Genomic DNA, 18,737 nt, shown 5'->3' on the forward strand with positions numbered 1-18,737 from the left:
CACTTATCCAACCAAGACGATGTCATGATGGAGCACTTAATTATGTTACTGTTTATATTAATTTTGGGAAACTCCGTGTGTGATAATTACCTAAAGAAGCAAGACTTCTCCCTCGTGGTGCTTCAAGGTACTGCATGTACCTGCATCCCCATATAAACATATGAACCCTGGTGATGGTTATTGCACTCCCAACATGATAAGTTACTACTGGCGGGATGCTGTCAGTGATTACTGTAAGATGTTGGTTACTGTAGTTGATCTTAAGATAAATTAAGATAAATACCACAATACTACGGCAAAATACCACTAAGGGATCAGAAAACATAACAACATTTCCTTCATTTAAAATAATAAGAGACATTTCCTTTTGTTATATATAATGTGTGTTTCTCAGTGGCCCCCTCACTGTGTGTGCTGCAGGTACATGCAGTACCTAGACCTAGAAGGACCACGAGGGGAAGCAGGTACATGCAGTACCTAGACCTAGAAGGACCACGAGGGGAAGCAGGTACATGCAGTACCTAGAAGCACCACGAGGGGAAGCAGGTACATGCAGTACCTAGAAGCACCACGAGGGGAAGCAGGTACATGCAGTACCTAGAAGCACCACGAGGGGAAGCAGGTACATGCAGTACCTAGAAGCACCACAAGGGGAAAGTCTTGCTTCTTGATACAATTACAGCGTTTACTGTTCTGGGTCAGAGGCAGATTCGAGTGCTATCCACTAGTGAGGAAACATTCAAGACATGCTGCTTCTGGTGGATTATCCTCATTTTATTCCACAGGTATTATGAGTGTCCAATCTGTTGCTATGTAGTGTCTTGTTGCTATGCAGTGTCTCTCCCTGTTTGTCTCTGACAACAAAGGCCAGTTTGCAGACAACACTACCTCTATCTTCGCTATTGTAACATGATTTAAACACAAGGAGATGGCCACCAAAAAGGATATTCAGTCTTTTAAATAAACATTCTAAATCAGGGAGAAAGGCAGTCAGCTATGTATATCTTTTTAGTTTCTCAATCTAATTTCTTTAGAAATGTCTCAACATTCCTCATTCCAGGTCATCCTTCAGCTCATGTCGAGGCTCTGTGATTGGCTGTGCGGGCTGAAAGCCAAGGGTGTGAGTGGAATGGGTGTGTTGCCTTGCCAACGGCAAACAACAACCTGCCCGTTCGCCGCCATTTCATTCCTGAGAAACGCATGAAGAAAAGACAATGTGTCCATCATGTCAGTGTGCTGACGTAGCTGCCACACCCTGACGCGTTGAGCTGGTCTTCCTGTTCTCAGCTGGTCTTCCTGTTCTCAGCTGGTCTTCCTGTTCTCAGCTGGTCTTCCTGTGTGTCCTGAACCAGTTTCTCTGGTACTGTAGAGAGATTAGATGGTTTAAATGAAGGAGCAGTTGTCAGACTTCAGCATCCTCAGATACTAGAGCCACTCCTCTGGACCCTTGGAAAGATTCATTTACCAGACACCTTCACACAACGCATCACGCAGAGGGAATTGAACCGGCAACCTCTTAATATGCAAATACTTCCCCACTGAGCCCCCCCCCCACCCTCCCAGGACTGCCTCAGAGATGGTGAATGGAGAAGGTTTCGTCTTCCAGTGCCAGATGTCATCGCTCATGTTTAAACCCGAGTCATTTAGCCCCTTCTCACATCCCAAACCTCCTGACTTTTCCTCTTGGAAGTCTGTCACGCCATGCCAATGGTTTCTCAATTTCTCAGATTTGAGACTTTTGATAGAGTCTGCGGGCGTAAAGACATCAGCTGTTGCATCTGTATTCTGTCTTATTACTCATTTATAATTTGTCTATACATGACTGTCATCAATACATAATATTGTGAAACTAATTGTTTATTATTAAGATTAACATTAGCACATAGGAAATCCTAGATTGTACCCACAGCCTAATTACATAATTACATTGTTACACTTTTACATGAGGGTAGAGTTGAGTAAGAGCTGTAAAAGTGCTGTAATAGAGCTGTAATAGGGCACGGCCAGGAATCGAACCGGCAACCTTCTGATTAATAGCCCGATTCCCTAACCGCTCAGCCATCTGAGCCATCTAATAGAGCTGTAATAGATATGAGAAAAGAGTTGTTACTTCTTACCTGTGCATGCAGTACAGTCTAGCTCCACCCCTGTGTGCATGTACTCTGTCTTCTTACTCAACAGCTGGCCTGTACATGACTGTCATCAATACAAGGTATTTTCATAACACACGTTAACACACGTGTGTTAGGATCAAGACAGAATACACGAACAGGTAATAAAGCAACAACTTATCTACTGATTGTGATCAACATCAGCAATTAAGAAGTCCTAGATTTCACCCACAGATTGGGAACATGAGTCACATTACGGGACTGTACATCCACCCTCCTCTCCTCTTCCTTCCTTGAGATCATTACTACTATGACTGGCTGACTGACAGGCTGGCTGGCCCATTATACTGCGGATGTGATCAGTCTAACTGCGGATGATACTAGTCTAATCATGTCAAGTAAGCTCTCCAGAAAAGGAAGCTGGATAATTTGTGCTAAATGATTGGGAGTAGGGGAGGGGAAAACCCCAGTGAGGAATCAGAAAAGACGTTGAGCCAATGTACTGTACTATCAATCACAATCAGCTTTGCTTGTGGGTTTAAATGACATGCTTTCCTCAGTGGAGTCCTGTAGCGTCAGGGCTGTAGCTGCATGTCCACACCATGCAGGTCACTGAGGTGACCACAGCACTCATCAGAACCCTAACCCACCAGAACCCTAACCCTAACCCATGAGAGGGTCTTGTGTCTTGTGTCTATACCTGTGTACAACTGCCGTGCTGAAATAAACTAGCAAACCATCTTGAGTTTTTGAAAGATATTCTGTCTCAGACTCAATTTTTGATAATCCTTCTGGAAGAGTCTAATTCTTCAACAATGGGTCTCACACCTCATTGTGTAACTTACTGCCGTATTGCTAGTCATGTGTTGATAAGTAAGGGTCAAGATGTGGTCTGAATGGTTGTTGTTGTGTATAAAGGGGATTGTGAAGCATTGTTTTGTGGATTCTTTACAATAATTATTCTAGCGTAGGTAAGAGTTTAACCTTCATTTTGTAACATGTTTGCCTTGTAATCGATTTCATTGATTTGAAATGTTATTAAATGTATATTTAGTTTAACCTTATTCCGACCATTCTTGCTCTGATTTAACCCATAGAGTCAAATAACTGCAATTGGTACTGGCAATATTTGGTTAATGTCAATACACTGTTCAGTTTCCCCTCTTCCTTCAAACATAGGGAAATAGTTTTGCTTGTTTGGCCAATATTATATCCCCTACACTCACATTACACTGAAGTACCTTCAGTGCTCCCAGGGTCCTGAAGTATCTGTATTTAACTGGATAACAAAACACAATGCAGTTCCCCTTGTTCTCTGGAAGGGGTATAGCTCGGTGGTAGAGCATTTGATGGCAGTTTAAGAGTTTGGAGGTTCAAATACCCCTGTCATTTTGGAATGTAAAACATTGCTGAATAAATCTATTTGTACTACCTAGTTAATATATGTAAAAAGGTTTCAAACAGTTTTGTCTGTAATTTCATCAGAAGCTAGACGTCTGGAGGCTGTGATTGTTCCCATGTTTGATGCGTGGCAGGATGCAGACAGGGTGCACATTACAGAGGCTCGTCTCTGTCTGTGGGTTCACAAGCTTCCAGAGAGAATGCATCAACTGTTCCCTGTAAACACTGTCATGCACCATGGTCACGAATGTGGTTTCGTTGACCCTGTGGTTCTGTAGCCTCAACCTAGAACTATTCATGTTTTTCAGTTTGACTGCTAAACAATACCACATTCAGTTGGGTTACGCCATAATCTTATTATGATTCTATTGACATGTTCTGTTTAGATCCCAAGCACATATAAAGCACTGTGACATTGTTGATCGCCTCACTTCAGCAGATGTTTTGACTAGAGTTCAATTGTCTAGCTTGTTTACTACAAAAAGAGTGTTCCCTCTGTGGGGTCGCAAAACTAAATGAAGCCTCCTTAATATGCAGTTAAGTCACTGTGGACAGGCTCTTTAATACAACCATAAACTCATGTCTATCCAACTGGAAGACCATAACAACTGAATTGGAAAGGAACCCTTCAACCAAGCCAATCTTCTCCTGACTGTTATAGTTGATTAGCCAGTTAATCCCTATCTGCCAGATCACAAACACAGTAAAAAAACTGTAAATGAATATCAGTTTGGGACTTTCCACCAGCAGTTATAGAGCGAGCTCTATAACTCCTGAATTTGCTCCTAAACTCTTCCTAAATAAGAGAAATAACTGTAAATATTGCCTTTAATAAAATAAAATTAACATGTACAATTAACATTACACTTTTCCTTCATAATGGTCCCAGGGTGCAGCGTTTCTCAGAGGGTCAGGTGAGTTTCCCTGTGGGCCTCCGTGGGTCTCCAGGAGGCTCCGCTGGCAGGCTGTGGTGCGAGGCCGATCCGGGGTCACGGTCAGAGAGACTGCATCACCTGGCCTCCACCACCTCCCCTCAGAGAGCCAGGCACAGGCTGGCCCACAGCCCCAACAGGAGTCCTGGAGGCGGGAAGGCATGGACACACTTAGGACAGAGCAGGCCACAACACATAACAGCTGAGAAACACTGAGAAATAACAAGGAATTATTAGCTGTTTGGATCGTGTTCATATAAAGGAACGTTCTGGTACCTTGGTGTGTATTTATAATAGTGAAACTGTACTAAGTCCGCTTTGGTGTCTTCCCCCGTGTGGTATGAGCTGGTGTGTACAAACAGGGAGGTTACCAGACACCGTATATGGGAGGGAAGAATAATACATGGTTTTATGTGACTTTGATGGTTAACTGACTGCTGCATGCCAGTTGTTTTAGTGTTGTAGTTGGCTTACATCCAGTAGTTAGTTAGCTGTTGGTGTTGGTTTAGTAATGATAGATATAATAGTAATGTATTCATATAGCAGACAATGTAGAAATCCAATGCAGGGGAGGGGAAAGAGGTCAGTCAAATGCTCGACCACTGAGCTACACCCGTCCCCCCTCCACCATCCCCCCATACGTAAAGATTCAAACTTTTCCAAGTCATGTTCCACTTGTTATAATGATCTTAATATAGATTTGTACTAGTGGTGGGCATAGATTATTTTTTTTAATCTAGATTAATCTCACTGTAATCTTGGCGTTAATCTAGATTATTCTAGATTAAAATGGCTCATTTGAATTCTGCCGAAGGCATTCAGAATATGTGTGCTACGCACATAATGACTAAAAGTAAGTCTTTGAGAACGGGTTTCTCAAGCCAGGTGGCGCATTAGACCAGGAGCTCATCTCCTGTTTCCAAAATGCATCACAAACTGCTTGAGAAAGCTTTTCTACTATGATAATTGGTGATGAAAATAAATTATGTTCAATAAGATGTACTTTGAGATGTTGAGATGATGTTTAAGATGTTTATTAACTGTTTATTAGATTAGTTAGCTTGGCTGATAGAGCTGTGCTGACGGGCTTGCCTCGGTTGCACTCAAACATCGTAGTTTTGACGACGACTCTTCCCCTGCACTACATCAGTGCTTGGCCCGGCATCTTCCGCATTAGCTAAGGGATGCTTTGCGATTAGGTGGTATTTGAGACTGGAAGAACTCCTACAGTAAACTAATTCCGCATAGCACAAGGTGCAAACAACCTTAGTCTTGTCGAGGTTTCCATTGGGAAGCTTCTTAAAAATACATTTTCCCTGAAGCAAACCAGGCGGCTTCATAGCTGCATCCATGTTAGCACGGCACGTTTGATGTGATATTTTCATACACAAGGCATACACACAGGTTCGAAGACTCGTTCTCGCCCCCTACAGTGCAATTCGGCTAGGTATACATCCGCGCTAAAATATCAAGGTGAAAGTCATCATAGCTTGCGTAGTATAGACCCAGCTCCCAACCCAACATAGAGAATAGATTAACGGCGATATTTTTTTAATCGCCGATAAGAGTCGCAGCGCGTTAACGCCGATAACGGCCCACCACTAATTTGTACGCATCATTCTGTCAAAAGGACTGAAGTTCCAATCTTCAATAGCAAATCAGAGGTAAGTGAGGTAACCCTAACCCCAGATACAACCCTGTCCTCTCAGAGAGAAGGACACCAGCTCCAGCCCTGTCCTCCCAGAGAGAAGGACACCAGCTCCAGCCCTGTCCTCCCAGAGAGAAGGACACCAGCTCCAGCCCTCCCAGAGAGAAGGACACCAGCTCCAGCCCTGTCCTCCCAGTGAGAAGGACACCAGCTCCAGCCCTGTCCTCCCAGAGAGAAGGACACCAGCTACAGCCCTGTCCTCCCAGAGAGAAGGACACCAGCTACAGCCCTGTCCTCCCAGAGAGAAGGACACCAGCTACAGCCCTGTCCTCCCAGAGAGAAGGACACCAGCTACAGCCCTGTCCTCCCAGAGAGAAGGACACCACCTCCAGCCCCGTCCTCCCAGAGAGAAGGACACCACCTACAGCCCTGTCCTCCCAGAGAGAAGGACACCAGCTCCAGCCCTGTCCTCCCAGAGAGAAGGACACCAGCTACAGCCCTGTCCTCCCAGAGAGAAGGACACCAGCTACAGCCCTGTCCTCCCAGAGAGAAGGACACCAGCTACAGCCCTGTCCTCCCAGAGAGAAGGACACCAGCTACAGCCCTGTCCTCCCAGAGAGAAGGACACCAGCTACAGCCCTGTCCTCCCAGAGAGAAGGACACCAGCTCCAGCCCTGTCCTCCCAGTGAGAAGGACACCAGCTCCAGCCCTGTCCTCCCAGAGAGAAGGACACCAGCTACAGCCCTGTCCTCCCAGAGAGAAGGACACCAGCTCCAGCCCTGTCCTCCCAGTGAGAAGGACACCAGCTCCAGCCCTGGTTGGTGTTGGAAAACAGATGCTTTACAACGCTGTCATCCCTCTGAGTCATCGACCACTTCCTCCTGAGGCTGCCAGGGGCAGGAAGTCCAGCGGACAACATGAACATTCACCCTGTCAGAGGCCAGGCAGAGGGTGGATAACAGGTTTCCTCCCAGCCACATCTCTGTTAGGATATCCTGACACTTGTCAACAGTCAACATGTGTCCCCCACACGTCTCTCCCAAAAGTGGTTAAATATCTACTGGGCACCCCGAGTGAAGATTTGATAGCAGCTGTTGCCAAGCCAAATTTTCTGAAGAATTAACCATTAGTAGACAACTCCATGTTAATCTGTGCAGTTTTATATTTTTAAAAGCAGCATGCTTTTTTTAATCTAAAGAGTGACAATACTTGTGATGGCGTGTGATGGCGTGTGACGTTTGTGGCGTTTAGGGAAACTGCAGATTTGATAAATAAGCAGGAAAATAAAGCGAGCAGCTGAAGGGGAAAGCCATTTAAAGACAGTGACAGAGTGTGACACAGTCATGCATTAGTTCAAGGTATTTGAGTCAAAGAGATAAAAAATATATATTCACCCTTTCCTCTTAACAAACCGGTGTAATATGTACAGTAGTATTACAACGACTGCAAATTAAGGATTCAAACATGTCAATGTACTTTGAATGAACACAAATGTAGTTATGTGAAGGATTTTGAAATGATTGTTTTGCAGTGCAGGGTAACTTACTTATGACAGTGGAGATCACACTCATAATGACCACTGTATATCCTGGAATAGAAAGTCCATAGTTAGGATTAAGTAAACTTGAATAAATACTTCAGGTGACAACTGACACATTAGTGGGAGTAACTCGGGTGATAACTGACACATTAGTGGTAGTAACTTGGGTGATAACTGACACATTAGTGGTAGTAACTCGGTGATAACTTACACATTAGTGGTAGTAACTCGGGTGATAACTTACATTTACATTTAGTCATTTAGCAGACATTAGTGGTAGTAACTCGGGTGATGCCTGACACATTAGTGGTAGTAACTCGGGTGATAACTGACACATTAGTGGTAGTAACTCGGGTAATAACTGACACATTAGTGGTAGTAACTTGGGTGATAACTGACACATTAGTGGTAGTAACTCGGGTGATAACTGACACATTAGTGGTAGTAACTCGGGTAATAACTGACACATTAGTGGTAGTAACTTGGGTGATAACTGACACATTAGTGGTAGTAACTCGGGTAATAACTGACACATTAGTGGTAGTAACTCGGGTGATAACTGACACATTAGTGGTAGTAACTCGGTGATAACTGACACATTAGTGGTAGTAACTCACCACTGTTTCTTGCAGGCATGTCCTCTTGTTCGTTCTTCTCTATAATCTCATGTTTCCCTGCAACCACAAAATAGTGTTCAGGGTGATTATAGGGAGACAACAGCAAATCAATCATATCAGTGCAGTCAACGTTCCTAGTTTCTGTCTGAATGTAACATGTTTGAGCGGTCTAAGGCCAGTGGTCTTGGCCGGGGTCTGATGGAGTGACTGGTTCATGAGTGGGCTGTAGGTGTGTTCAGATCCCGGGTCTTACAGATCCTGTATCTGTTCCTTTTCTATGGTGCCGCCTCCACTTTCCCATAACTCTCATCTCTGAATTGCTAGGCCTACCTCACATTCCCCCTGGTCTCCTACCTTGTATCTCTGCTAGGCCTACCTCACATTCCCCCTGGTCTCCTACCTCGTATCTCTGCTAGGCCTACCTCACATTACCCCTGGTCTCCTACCTTGTATCTCTGCTAGGCCTACCTCACATTCCCCCTGGTCTCCTACCTCTTATCTCTGCTAGGCCTACCTCACATTCCCCCTGGTCTCCTACCTCTTATCTCTGCTAGACCTACCTCACATTCCCCCTGGTCTCCTACCTCTTATCTCTGCTAGGCCTACCTCACATTCCCCCTGGTCTCCTACCTCGTATCTCTGCTAGGCCTATCTCACATTCCCCCTGGTCTCCTTCCTCGTATCTCTGCTAGGCCTATCTCACATTCCCCTTGGTCTCCTACCTCGTATCTCTGCTAGGCCTATCTCACATTCCCCCTGGTCTCTTACCTTGTATCCAGGTTGGTGTAAGTCTGGTCGGGGCCTTCGAAGACTTTTCTGAAGGAGACTTGCTGTTGGTGCTGGTCTCTGCCTCTGTGGTACCAATGCTGCTGGGCTCTATTACAAACACACATCATGATGTCTACTCAAACCAGCCCACAGATAAGACATCTTACAGAATCCCCCCAGGCCAGGATCTCCTGCTGTGACATGTTGATGATGCAACATGCAGCAAGCAGGAGGTTTCAACACAACATTCTAATGAACAATGCTTATTCAGAACCCATATTGCATGCAGGCCGACCTCTGATGCACTGTGGAAAAGGTGAGGACCATCCGTGGTGCTCACACTGCAGACGTGCTGGGCCTCGCAAGCTGAACCCATCCTCACATGTAACTGACATGGTGTCTTTATATAAGAATGGTGGTGCACCTTGGGTTGGAATGCTGAACGGTATGTCAGGGGTAGGACATGTTTTAACTGCAAAAAAAAATTACAATCCCATTTAAAGTAGAGATCATTTTCACTAGAAAGAGATTCTAGAGAAAATTGCTTTTCAAGATGTGTTAGTGACTGAGTGAGTAAAAAGAGAGGCTAAAATAGAAAACAGAGACTGCTAATCCAAGACCACAACTACATCCTACATCCATCCTGGACAGCAGGCCTACAGCCATCCTAGACAGCAGGCCTACAGCCATCCTGGACAGCAGGCCTACAGCCATCCTAGACAGCAGGCCTACAGCCATCCTGGACAGCAGGCCTACAGCCATCCTGGACAGCAGGCCTACAGCCATCCTGGACAGCAGGCCTACAGCCATCCTGGACAGCAGGCCTACAGCCATCCTAGACAGCAGGCCTACAGCCATCCTAGACAGCAGGCTAAAGTGAATCGTTGTCATCCATGTTAACAGCCACCAACAAGCCTGTCACTTGTCATGTGGTTTTCAGAAGGGAACATCCTCTGCTACGTGACTGGCTTCAGTGCTGTAAACTGGATGACTGTCACCAGTAAAGACCAGTGGCAGCGTTTAAAACAGAGCTGTGTACAGGCCAGCGTGCCCCCAACACACACATCCTGTACAGTCAATACCTTTACATTTTACATTTTTACATTTACATTTAGTCATTTAGCAGATGCTCTTATCCAGAGCGACTTACAGTAAGTACAGGGACATTCTCCCCGAGGCAAGTAGGGTGAAGTGCCTTGCCCAAGGACACAACGTCATTTGGCATGGCCGGGAATCGAACCAACAACCTTCTGATTAATAGTCCGACTCCCTAACCGCTCAGCCATCTGACCCATCTTTACAAAAGTCCTGGACTAACAACTGGTCAAGAACATGTAAAATCAATGGGAGTTCATGACATACCTTTACATTCTGGAGGCAATCTGCTGTATTCACCATTGTCATTGCAAAATACGGAGTTGTTTCCAACGAGGGTGTAACCTTCATCACAGGAGTACTCAACGACCTCCAGATACTTTACATCACCTGTGTGTGATGACACTATCGTGCCATTCTTTATCTCTGTGGGTTTGTCACAGATTACGTCTGGAGAATCACAACACAAAACAGGGTTGATCTCTGAGGTTTCTTAGAAGCTTGTCTATCTTGAATATCAGTTATAGTAGACAGACAGACAGGTAGACATCTAGATTGAGAGACAGAGACAGGCAGACATCTAGACTGACAGACTGGTCTTTACTGATCCCAAAGGGGAAATTGCACCGTTAGTGCTGACAGACTACCACAAAGCCATCTTGGATGTGACATCACAGGACATGACATCAGCGGTTAGCTCATCCGAAGCTGTTTACCTTCACACTTGGCTCTGCCACTCCAGCCTGTTGCATAGCAATGTCTGTAGCTGGTGCCCTCCAGTTGAAACCTTGAAAAGTGAGCAATGAGACGTGTTTAATATGAGGGGATGAGCTGAGTGTGATGGGTGTAGATCAGTGTGTGATGGGTGTAGCTCAGTGCGTGATGGGTGTAGCTCAGTGCGTGATGGGTGTAGCTCAGTGTGTGATGGGTGTAGATCAGTGTGTGATGGGTGTAGATCAGTGTGTGATGGGTGTAGCTCAGTGCGTGATGGGTGTAGATCAGTGTGTGATGGGTGTAGCTCAGTGTGTGATGGGTGTAGATCAGTGTGTGATGGGTGTAGCTCAGTGTGATGGGTGTAGCTCAGTGTGATGGGTGTAGATCAGTGTGTGATGGGTGTAGCTCAGTGTGTGATGGGTGTAGCTCAGTGTGATGGGTGTAGCTCAGTGTGATGGGTGTAGCTCAGTGTGTGATGGGTGTAGCTCAGTGTGATGGGTGTAGCTCAGTGTGTGATGGGTGTAGCTCAGTGTGATGGGTGTAGCTCAGTGTGTGATGGGTGTAGCTCAGTGTGATGGGTGTAGCTCAGTGTGATGGGTGTAGCCTAGTGTGTGATGGGTGTAGCTCAGTGTGTGTTGGGTGTAGATCAGTGTGTGAAGGGTGTAGCTCAGTGTGATGGGTGTAGATGAGTGAGCATTTTGACTGCTGAATTTGTGGATTCGAATCCTCCTGTGTTCGTAGCTTTGGATAAAAGTGTCAGCTCCAGGAACACATTACTGATATTAATGATGTACAGCAGACAGCATGTTGCGTCATGCTCTTCATGTTGAAGACTAAAGACACTCACCCTTCATCACAGTACATCCTCACTTTTGCACCAAACAGAGTGCCTTCGCTTAGATCATAATTCATGTGCAGAATTTTTTTAGGGGTGCCACAGTCCTTTTCTGAAATGAGTTGCACAGTTAATAATTAAATAAGCAGCTGGTGAACATTTAGTAAAAACACATGAATGTTGAGACGAGGGCTTACTTTGGCAGGTCATTTGAGGCTCGCTCCATGCTCCAGAGGTGCAGCGCACAACTCCAGACCCCTGCTCAATGACATACCCGTTGGAGCACTCAAACGTGGCTGTGGAGCCCTCTGGGAAATGATTCATTAGGAGAGCTTCATTTGTTAAAACCATGTTGTTCTGTCCCTGTGGTCTAGGGCACTCCCCTGAGGAGAGACGACATGTAAACTCAGATGAACGACTCCACTCACTCATTCTGGCATTGCAGTTTTCATCAGGAAGCATGATTTAGACATATGGTTTGATAAATTAAAGAGAAACAAGCTATCCGCATGATCGCGAGGAGGGGGCTGTAGTTGATTTATGACATTAGTTCACCGTGCCTGGTACAGTGGTATCGGAGACGCGGTTAACTTGAAGAGTCTGCTGTCCGCTTGTGTAATAATGTGAGAAAAATGTGTATAAATGAGTTTATTCCCTCCTTTAAAATTTGGTTTGTGTGTAAACTAGACCAACTATATGCTACAAACTGCTTTAATCCATTAATTCAAGGCTAGTGAACACAAACATTTCAAATTGCTTGGTAAAGCAATTTTTTATATGGCAAATGTGTTGTGGCTCTAGTTACAATAATAGTTTCTATGTTTGAGAGAAGCTGCTTAAAAAAAAAAAGTTGCATCCTAGCTTTACGGTAGTTTGACGTTAAAACTACAGTAGCTAACTTAAGTTGTCTGGTAACTTTACTGTATAGTTAGCATTGACTGTAGTCTATACTAGTAGCTACAGTACAGTAACAGTACAGCAGTCTACCGTTAAACTCCACTGCCATTGTACAGTACAGTTGAAGACGTACAGTCGGCCTACTAGAATATAATGCTGGCTTACTGATAGTAAGCCAGCAATGTAACTCACCCTTTCCACTTTTCACAAAAAAACACACAAAATATAAGCAGGTCGTCAATGACCGCAAGTGCTTCTCGTGAAAGTATTTCATTTATGCCGGTACTATTAAAACACAAAGTAGTTATCTGTTTCACAGAACACATATAAAACGTTAGAAATCCTCTAACGGCTGTCCTCTCTGTAAAAGTCCGGTGACAGACAGCAACTGTCTTTTCAAAATACAACACTGCTCCACGCGCTGTACAACTCCTCTCGCGCGCCTCAGCAGAGGGGGTGCACAACAACCATACGCCGCTCTTCGACTTTGACTGGTAACTTGTCCTGAGTACCGTTATACTCGTTTAATATCTTATTAACGCAGGCCTGTGATAAGAAACTCAGTCCAGCTCCGCGTTTGTATTCCACTGTTCCAGTCCCAACGCGGATATCATTATGTCCAAGCCGGTGCCTGGATCTCTAGGGAAGGGAACTCCCGATGGGTGTGTCCAGCAGTATTGAAGTTAAACTGTGGTGTTCCCTCGTTGAGACTGGGTTGTCGAGTCCAACAACGGTCTGACCACACTTAATTCTGGGGAAAGGATCAGGTTTTGTCCCCGTTTCGCTCGCATATACTGGCTAATTTACTACGTTATGGTTGGCGGTCCACATTGAGAAATGTCGTTATATTGTATTTTTGTCGATAACTGTATGGGTTAGTATAGCCTGTCTAGGCAAGCTCTAGGCTAGAGCTACCTTTGATAAACATATACGAGGGCGAGTTTTTTAGTTGGGCACAGTTGTCCAGATTGATACTCAACATAAACAGCATGCTTACAAGACGGAGTATCTATGACAACAATGTTGTTTCTAGGCAGCACATCCAAACTGAAAATATTACGTTTTTTCTTTATCCGAAAAAATGTTACGTCTAATGCTAGCTATGAGTCACATTCTCTGAAGTTGTGGTATGTTGTCATAGTAACATTCCAGGGTTTGCACTAACAGGAGGCCCTACATTGCCTCACAGACTCGGGTAAACCCCTTTAGGGCGGTGTACACCAGACTCATATTAGCTCAGACACTGACAGAGATTGTCTTGAATGGTTTGAGAAATCCAAGGCTCCCACTGGAATGCCTTCCCAGAACCCTCAACATAGTGTAGGCTTATGGGTTTTGATAAAAACCTATTTTAAGTCGAATCAATGTCACAACATTTCTTGATATAGTTATGCAGCAATGACTGGAATGACATGGCTTTTCTTGAGGTCATTTGTGACGTTAGAAATGTGTTTTGATCCTAGCGAAAGCCCAGGATGTCCTCTTAAGTCAACAAAATGTATACAAAGCCTGCACAGTAGGGTTGCAAAGTTACAAGCCCAAAACCAATACCCAGGGGACATAAATAATAAAATAAGACCTGGGTTTAAGACATAAAATGCACTCATCTCCCTGACTTGCGAGGAAGAATCTGTAATTCAAGACTGTACGTGAAAATGATGCTCCACAGCTGTTTCCAATCACAATTAGGATCAAACTGGATGATGTCTCAAGAAAGAAAATAAGTTTACAAAGTTACGAGTCACATCGAGACATCACTGGCATGTGGCCCATAAGAGCCACATGCCAGTGATGTCTGTTTGCCAGGTGGGCAGTAGTGATTCTTTTCACACGAGGAGTGTTAGTGCATGATAAGACAGCTTGTTGGTGCCATTCCTCTCCTCCGCTCTCTCACTATCAAACATTGGATGGAAACGATTAGGCTACCTCAAATCCCCAAACCAGTAAATGACCCACACCTTCCTTTATATCCTTATAAAGGTTCATTTTGTTTAAAAAACAGTCTGCCCACACAAACATGTGGCACAGTCCTAATCTCTGCGCGTGCGCGCACACACCCTTCGCATGAACCCAGTTAAATAGTCCAGACTTGGCCACTTCACTCCCCGACGGGTAGATAGTTTCCACCCTGAGCGTTTACAGAAAAACTAACCGATGAGTAACAAGACCGCACCCGCTCTACCCCACCCAGACACGCTAGTGTTGAAGAGTACCGGTCACCCGCTCTACCCCACCCAGACACGCTAGTGTTGAAGAGTACCGGTCACGTCTAAATTAGAATACTACAAATCCTGACAGAGATCCTCATTGCGTGACTGGAATAAAACCTGTCAGATAACCAGGGCCGGCCCGACCCAATAAACTAAACATTTGTTTAAGGCCCTGCGATTGGTTCGCCCCCTCCCTCAAATCAATGGGCCCCCTACGCTATTTTTGTTTAGGGCCCTAAAAACTCTGCAGACAACTATTGACATTAGGCTGCATTATTTATAAATTATTGCTTGAGTGAGTGATTAGCATGTATTTGCTGCGTGCTCTTTCTATCAGGCAGGCTTATTACTATTATACCCCATGGTTGTATTATAGCTCCCTCTGGTGAGATGGCAGTGTTGCAGACCTACTCAAAAAACCCTCCCTTAACCCTGCCGTCCTCCAGAACTACAGACCAGTATCACTGCTACCCTTTTAAAAAACAATTGAATGTGCTGTATCTAATCAACTGTCTAACTTTCTCTCTAAGAACAACTTATCATCTTGGCCAAACCCTCCATCTCCCACGATGCCACGATCTCTCAATCACCCTGGGATCTGCAACATTGACCCCTTCATCCTCTGACAGAAACCTTTCGGTTACCATGGATGACAAGCTTCATGTTTTGGCTGCCAGCAATGTTTTTGGGGCTATCTCGTTGCTTATGGTCATTGACCTATGTACTTTTTGTAAAGCTCTTTCTTGTAAGTCGCTTTGGATAAAAGCATCTGCTAAATGAATAAATGTGTAAATGTGCAGACGCGTTGCTGGTCAGAGTCCGACCCTGCCTCACCTCCTCCGGTGCTTGGGAAGGTCGCGTCACAGGGACACGCAGTCTGTCTCTAACAGACAGATGATCCGGTAGGAAACACTGTTTGGACTTGGCTGCTATGTCTGTCTGAGGCAGCAAACTGCTGATTCGTGCTACGACAAGTCTAAACTTGAAATAATAAAATTAGATAATAATTAAATTAGATATTAATTAAGGCCATTGTCTGCATGTGAGTTCATCTGACTGTTGAGAGACTGTGCACTTGTGTAAAGTCTTCATTTTAAGCCCTGAGGCAGGAAATATTAATTAAAAGCTAAGCGTGTAAACAGAGATAACGTTGAGAATTTTCTAACCGAAAATGTCATATAGAAAGTTTCATTTCAGCAGTTATGAACAAAATGTTAAAAAATAAAGAAACAGATCATGTACAGAGCAGGACATTAAGATTCTATTTCTTTATTAAGAGAAATGCACGGTAGGTTATGTCTGAAAAAAACAGTCCCACATTAAAAGCAGCTATCTTATAAGACAGTCTTGCACGAAGACAGTCATCTGTTTCATGGCTACCTCAGAACAGGGCTGGTTACCAAGACAGCCGTCCTGCCCGGATCAACACCAACAAGAACCGGGACAGCCTCTGGGACTATCACCAAGGCTACTGGCTGCCATGACAACGAGCTCTGCCATGGTAACAGCAGGTTGTACGTCTTCCTTTGTAAAACTGTCATGTAGTTCTAGCAAATGAATACTGTAAGGTTAAATGTGTATCCATGTTTGTTTTTAGTTATACCATATCTATCCTATCACCTGAGAACAAACCACATACTACATGCAGTTGTTTTCAGTAAAACTTTATTAGTCAGTGCATGAACAAAACACCATGTTGAGGTCATCTGCTTTTCATCCCTTTTAAATATTCTTTTGGGGGGTTTTTTACATAAAAAAATAATGGAGCGGTTTTGTATATATCTCTATTATTCCCCCGAAAGACTCGGCAAGTATTTATAAATGTGCTGTACAATATACAAACATTTACATCTACTTTACCAACAAAATGTAGAGAGACAGGGAGAAGGAGTTGTCTAATGAAGGAATGCAAGGCCACATTATGATACAGAGACAGTATATGGTTCCAACACAGGCAGGAGTGAGAGAAGAAGAGGAGTAAATATATGATCTGGCTGGTCTGAACCCTGATGAAACACCATAATCTGGCTGGTCTGAACCCTGATGAAACACCATAATCTGGCTGGTATGAACCCTGATGAAACACCATAATCTGGCTGGTCTGGACCCTGATGAAACACCATAATCTGGCTGGTCTGAACCCTGATGAAACACCATGATCTGGCTGGTCTGGACCTTGATGAAACACCATAATCTGGCTGGTCTGGACCTTGATGAAACACCATGATCTGGCTGGTCTGGACCCTGATGAAACACCATAATCTGGCTGGTCTGGACCTTGATGAAACACCATAATCTGGCTGGTCTGGACCTTGATGAAACACCATAATCTGGCTGGTCTGGTCTTGGCTCATGTATTATTCAGTGCCTGCTTATTGGCCGGTTGATTCTGTGTTTAGAGCAGAGGCATCTCTGTTGACCAGACCCACGGTGGCACTCAGCCCCACCCAGGCCTGCAGCAGCATCTCTCTAAACAAGCCCCCCCCGCCTGGTAGTGCTGCTTTATCACATCCCTGAGCTTCCCCCATGGCAACCTCAGCCCTCGTCAGACCAGCGCATCACACCCTAAACCCTAAAACATAGCATTACTGAGGGTTCTAATCAATGAACTAGTATCTGTCTTGTAACAGCACATCTTCAGTAAACAACAACAACAACAACAACAATGGCAGAGTCATGTGATGCAACAAACTGTAGAGATCAGACCCCACCCAGCTGTAGAGATCAGACCCCACCCAGCTGTAGAGGTCAGACCCCACCCAGCTGTAGAGGTCAGACCCCACCCAGCTGTAGAGATCAGACCCCACCCAGCTGTAGAGATCAGACCCCACCCAGCTGTAGAGATCAGACTCCACCCAGCTGTAGAGGTCAGACCCCACCCAGCTGTAGAGATCAGACCCCACCCAGCTGTAGAGGTCAGACCCCACCCAGCTGTAGAGATCAGACTCTCTGAGCAGTCACATGTCATAGTGGTCCTAGAACGCTACGCAGGAAAGTGTGTAGTGCATTTAAACAGACCGGTAAAACACCAAAACTGTTAAATTCTGTAAAATATGACAATTCTCACATTTTTGTCCACAATAAACACATATTTTGAGCGATGGCAAACTTCTAGTAAACACATGTCAATTTGTGTGAAGACCCATGGAAGTTACTAGGAAGGAACTAGGATACATGAGAAGATCGGTCCCAACCGACCTCTGAGATCTAGAGCAAAATGTGGAGTGTTTCAGTACGGCTACAGATACACATATTAATCTAGAATTTAAATAAATTACACATAAGGTAATCGTACACGTGGTAAACAATATCTCAAACCACAAGCTTCTGGTCTTCTGTATTGATATATTTTATAACAAGAAAGAATTGTCTCTACAATAGTCTTAGAACAGTCTAAAATCCTGGGTAGGACTGGTGTCTGGGCTCAGCCCTGCGTGGACAGATGGTCACATGGTCATCATAGTTATCTATCTACAAGCAGGAGCAGGCGTCCACTGTGCCGCTGAATGGAAGTGTGCAAGAAAAAACAGAAGATGCGTGGACGTGGCATGCAGCTGAGCAAAGACACTGGTGCGGGTGGGGGGCTAACCCCTCTGAACCCAGACACCTCGGAGCAGGTCGGAGGCAGGGCTCCTGTCCTCAGTTGCATATGGGAAGGTTGCATCGTAACAGCTGAGGTCTGGCTGTCTATAGTCGACATCCCCACATTGGCACATATTCACATCAGGAAGAGTTAGTCTGACTATGGCCCTGCGCTGACAGACGGGGAAAAGAAAAGAGATTTAAGAAAAAGAGTTGAGAGAGAGCAGTTGTGCTACATGCAGATGCACTGTCAAAGAGGTAAGACCCAAGTCCTGCACAGGAACATTGAGGACACAGAAGACCGGAGGAGCTTCAAGTCAAAACAGCCACCCCATCCCACCACCCCAGCCCATCACCCCACCCCACCACCCCAAAAAAATCACCAGC

General features: G+C 44.9%; 1 protein-coding gene across 4 annotated transcripts; it reads right to left on the minus strand.

Annotated features, from left to right (window-relative positions):
- Nucleotides 1–4,326: 4,326 nt before the first annotated feature.
- On the minus strand, nucleotides 4,327–13,159 carry im:7151449 (membrane cofactor protein). Of its 4 annotated transcripts, XM_067240846.1 has the most exons (12): nucleotides 12,751–13,159; nucleotides 11,859–12,044; nucleotides 11,674–11,773; nucleotides 10,829–10,899; nucleotides 10,380–10,562; nucleotides 9,313–9,489; nucleotides 9,018–9,125; nucleotides 8,250–8,306; nucleotides 7,639–7,680; nucleotides 7,487–7,535; nucleotides 4,721–4,789; nucleotides 4,327–4,589 (listed from the first exon to the last, which is right to left on the minus strand). In XM_067240846.1, the coding sequence occupies exons 1-12, from the start codon at nucleotides 12,830–12,832 to the stop codon at nucleotides 4,508–4,510; spliced, it is 1,206 nt and encodes a 401-aa protein (XP_067096947.1). In that variant the 5' UTR covers nucleotides 12,833–13,159; the 3' UTR covers nucleotides 4,327–4,507. The 4 variants fall into 4 exon arrangements, with proteins under 4 accessions (XP_067096947.1, XP_067096970.1, XP_067096953.1 ...); XM_067240869.1 differs by lacking the exon at nucleotides 9,313–9,489; XM_067240852.1 differs by lacking the exon at nucleotides 4,721–4,789.
- Between the last annotated feature and the right edge of the window lie 5,578 nt (nucleotides 13,160–18,737).

Source organism: Osmerus mordax, chromosome 1 (assembly GCF_038355195.1).
Source record: "Osmerus mordax isolate fOsmMor3 chromosome 1, fOsmMor3.pri, whole genome shotgun sequence".
NCBI lineage: Eukaryota > Metazoa > Chordata > Actinopteri > Osmeriformes > Osmeridae > Osmerus > Osmerus mordax.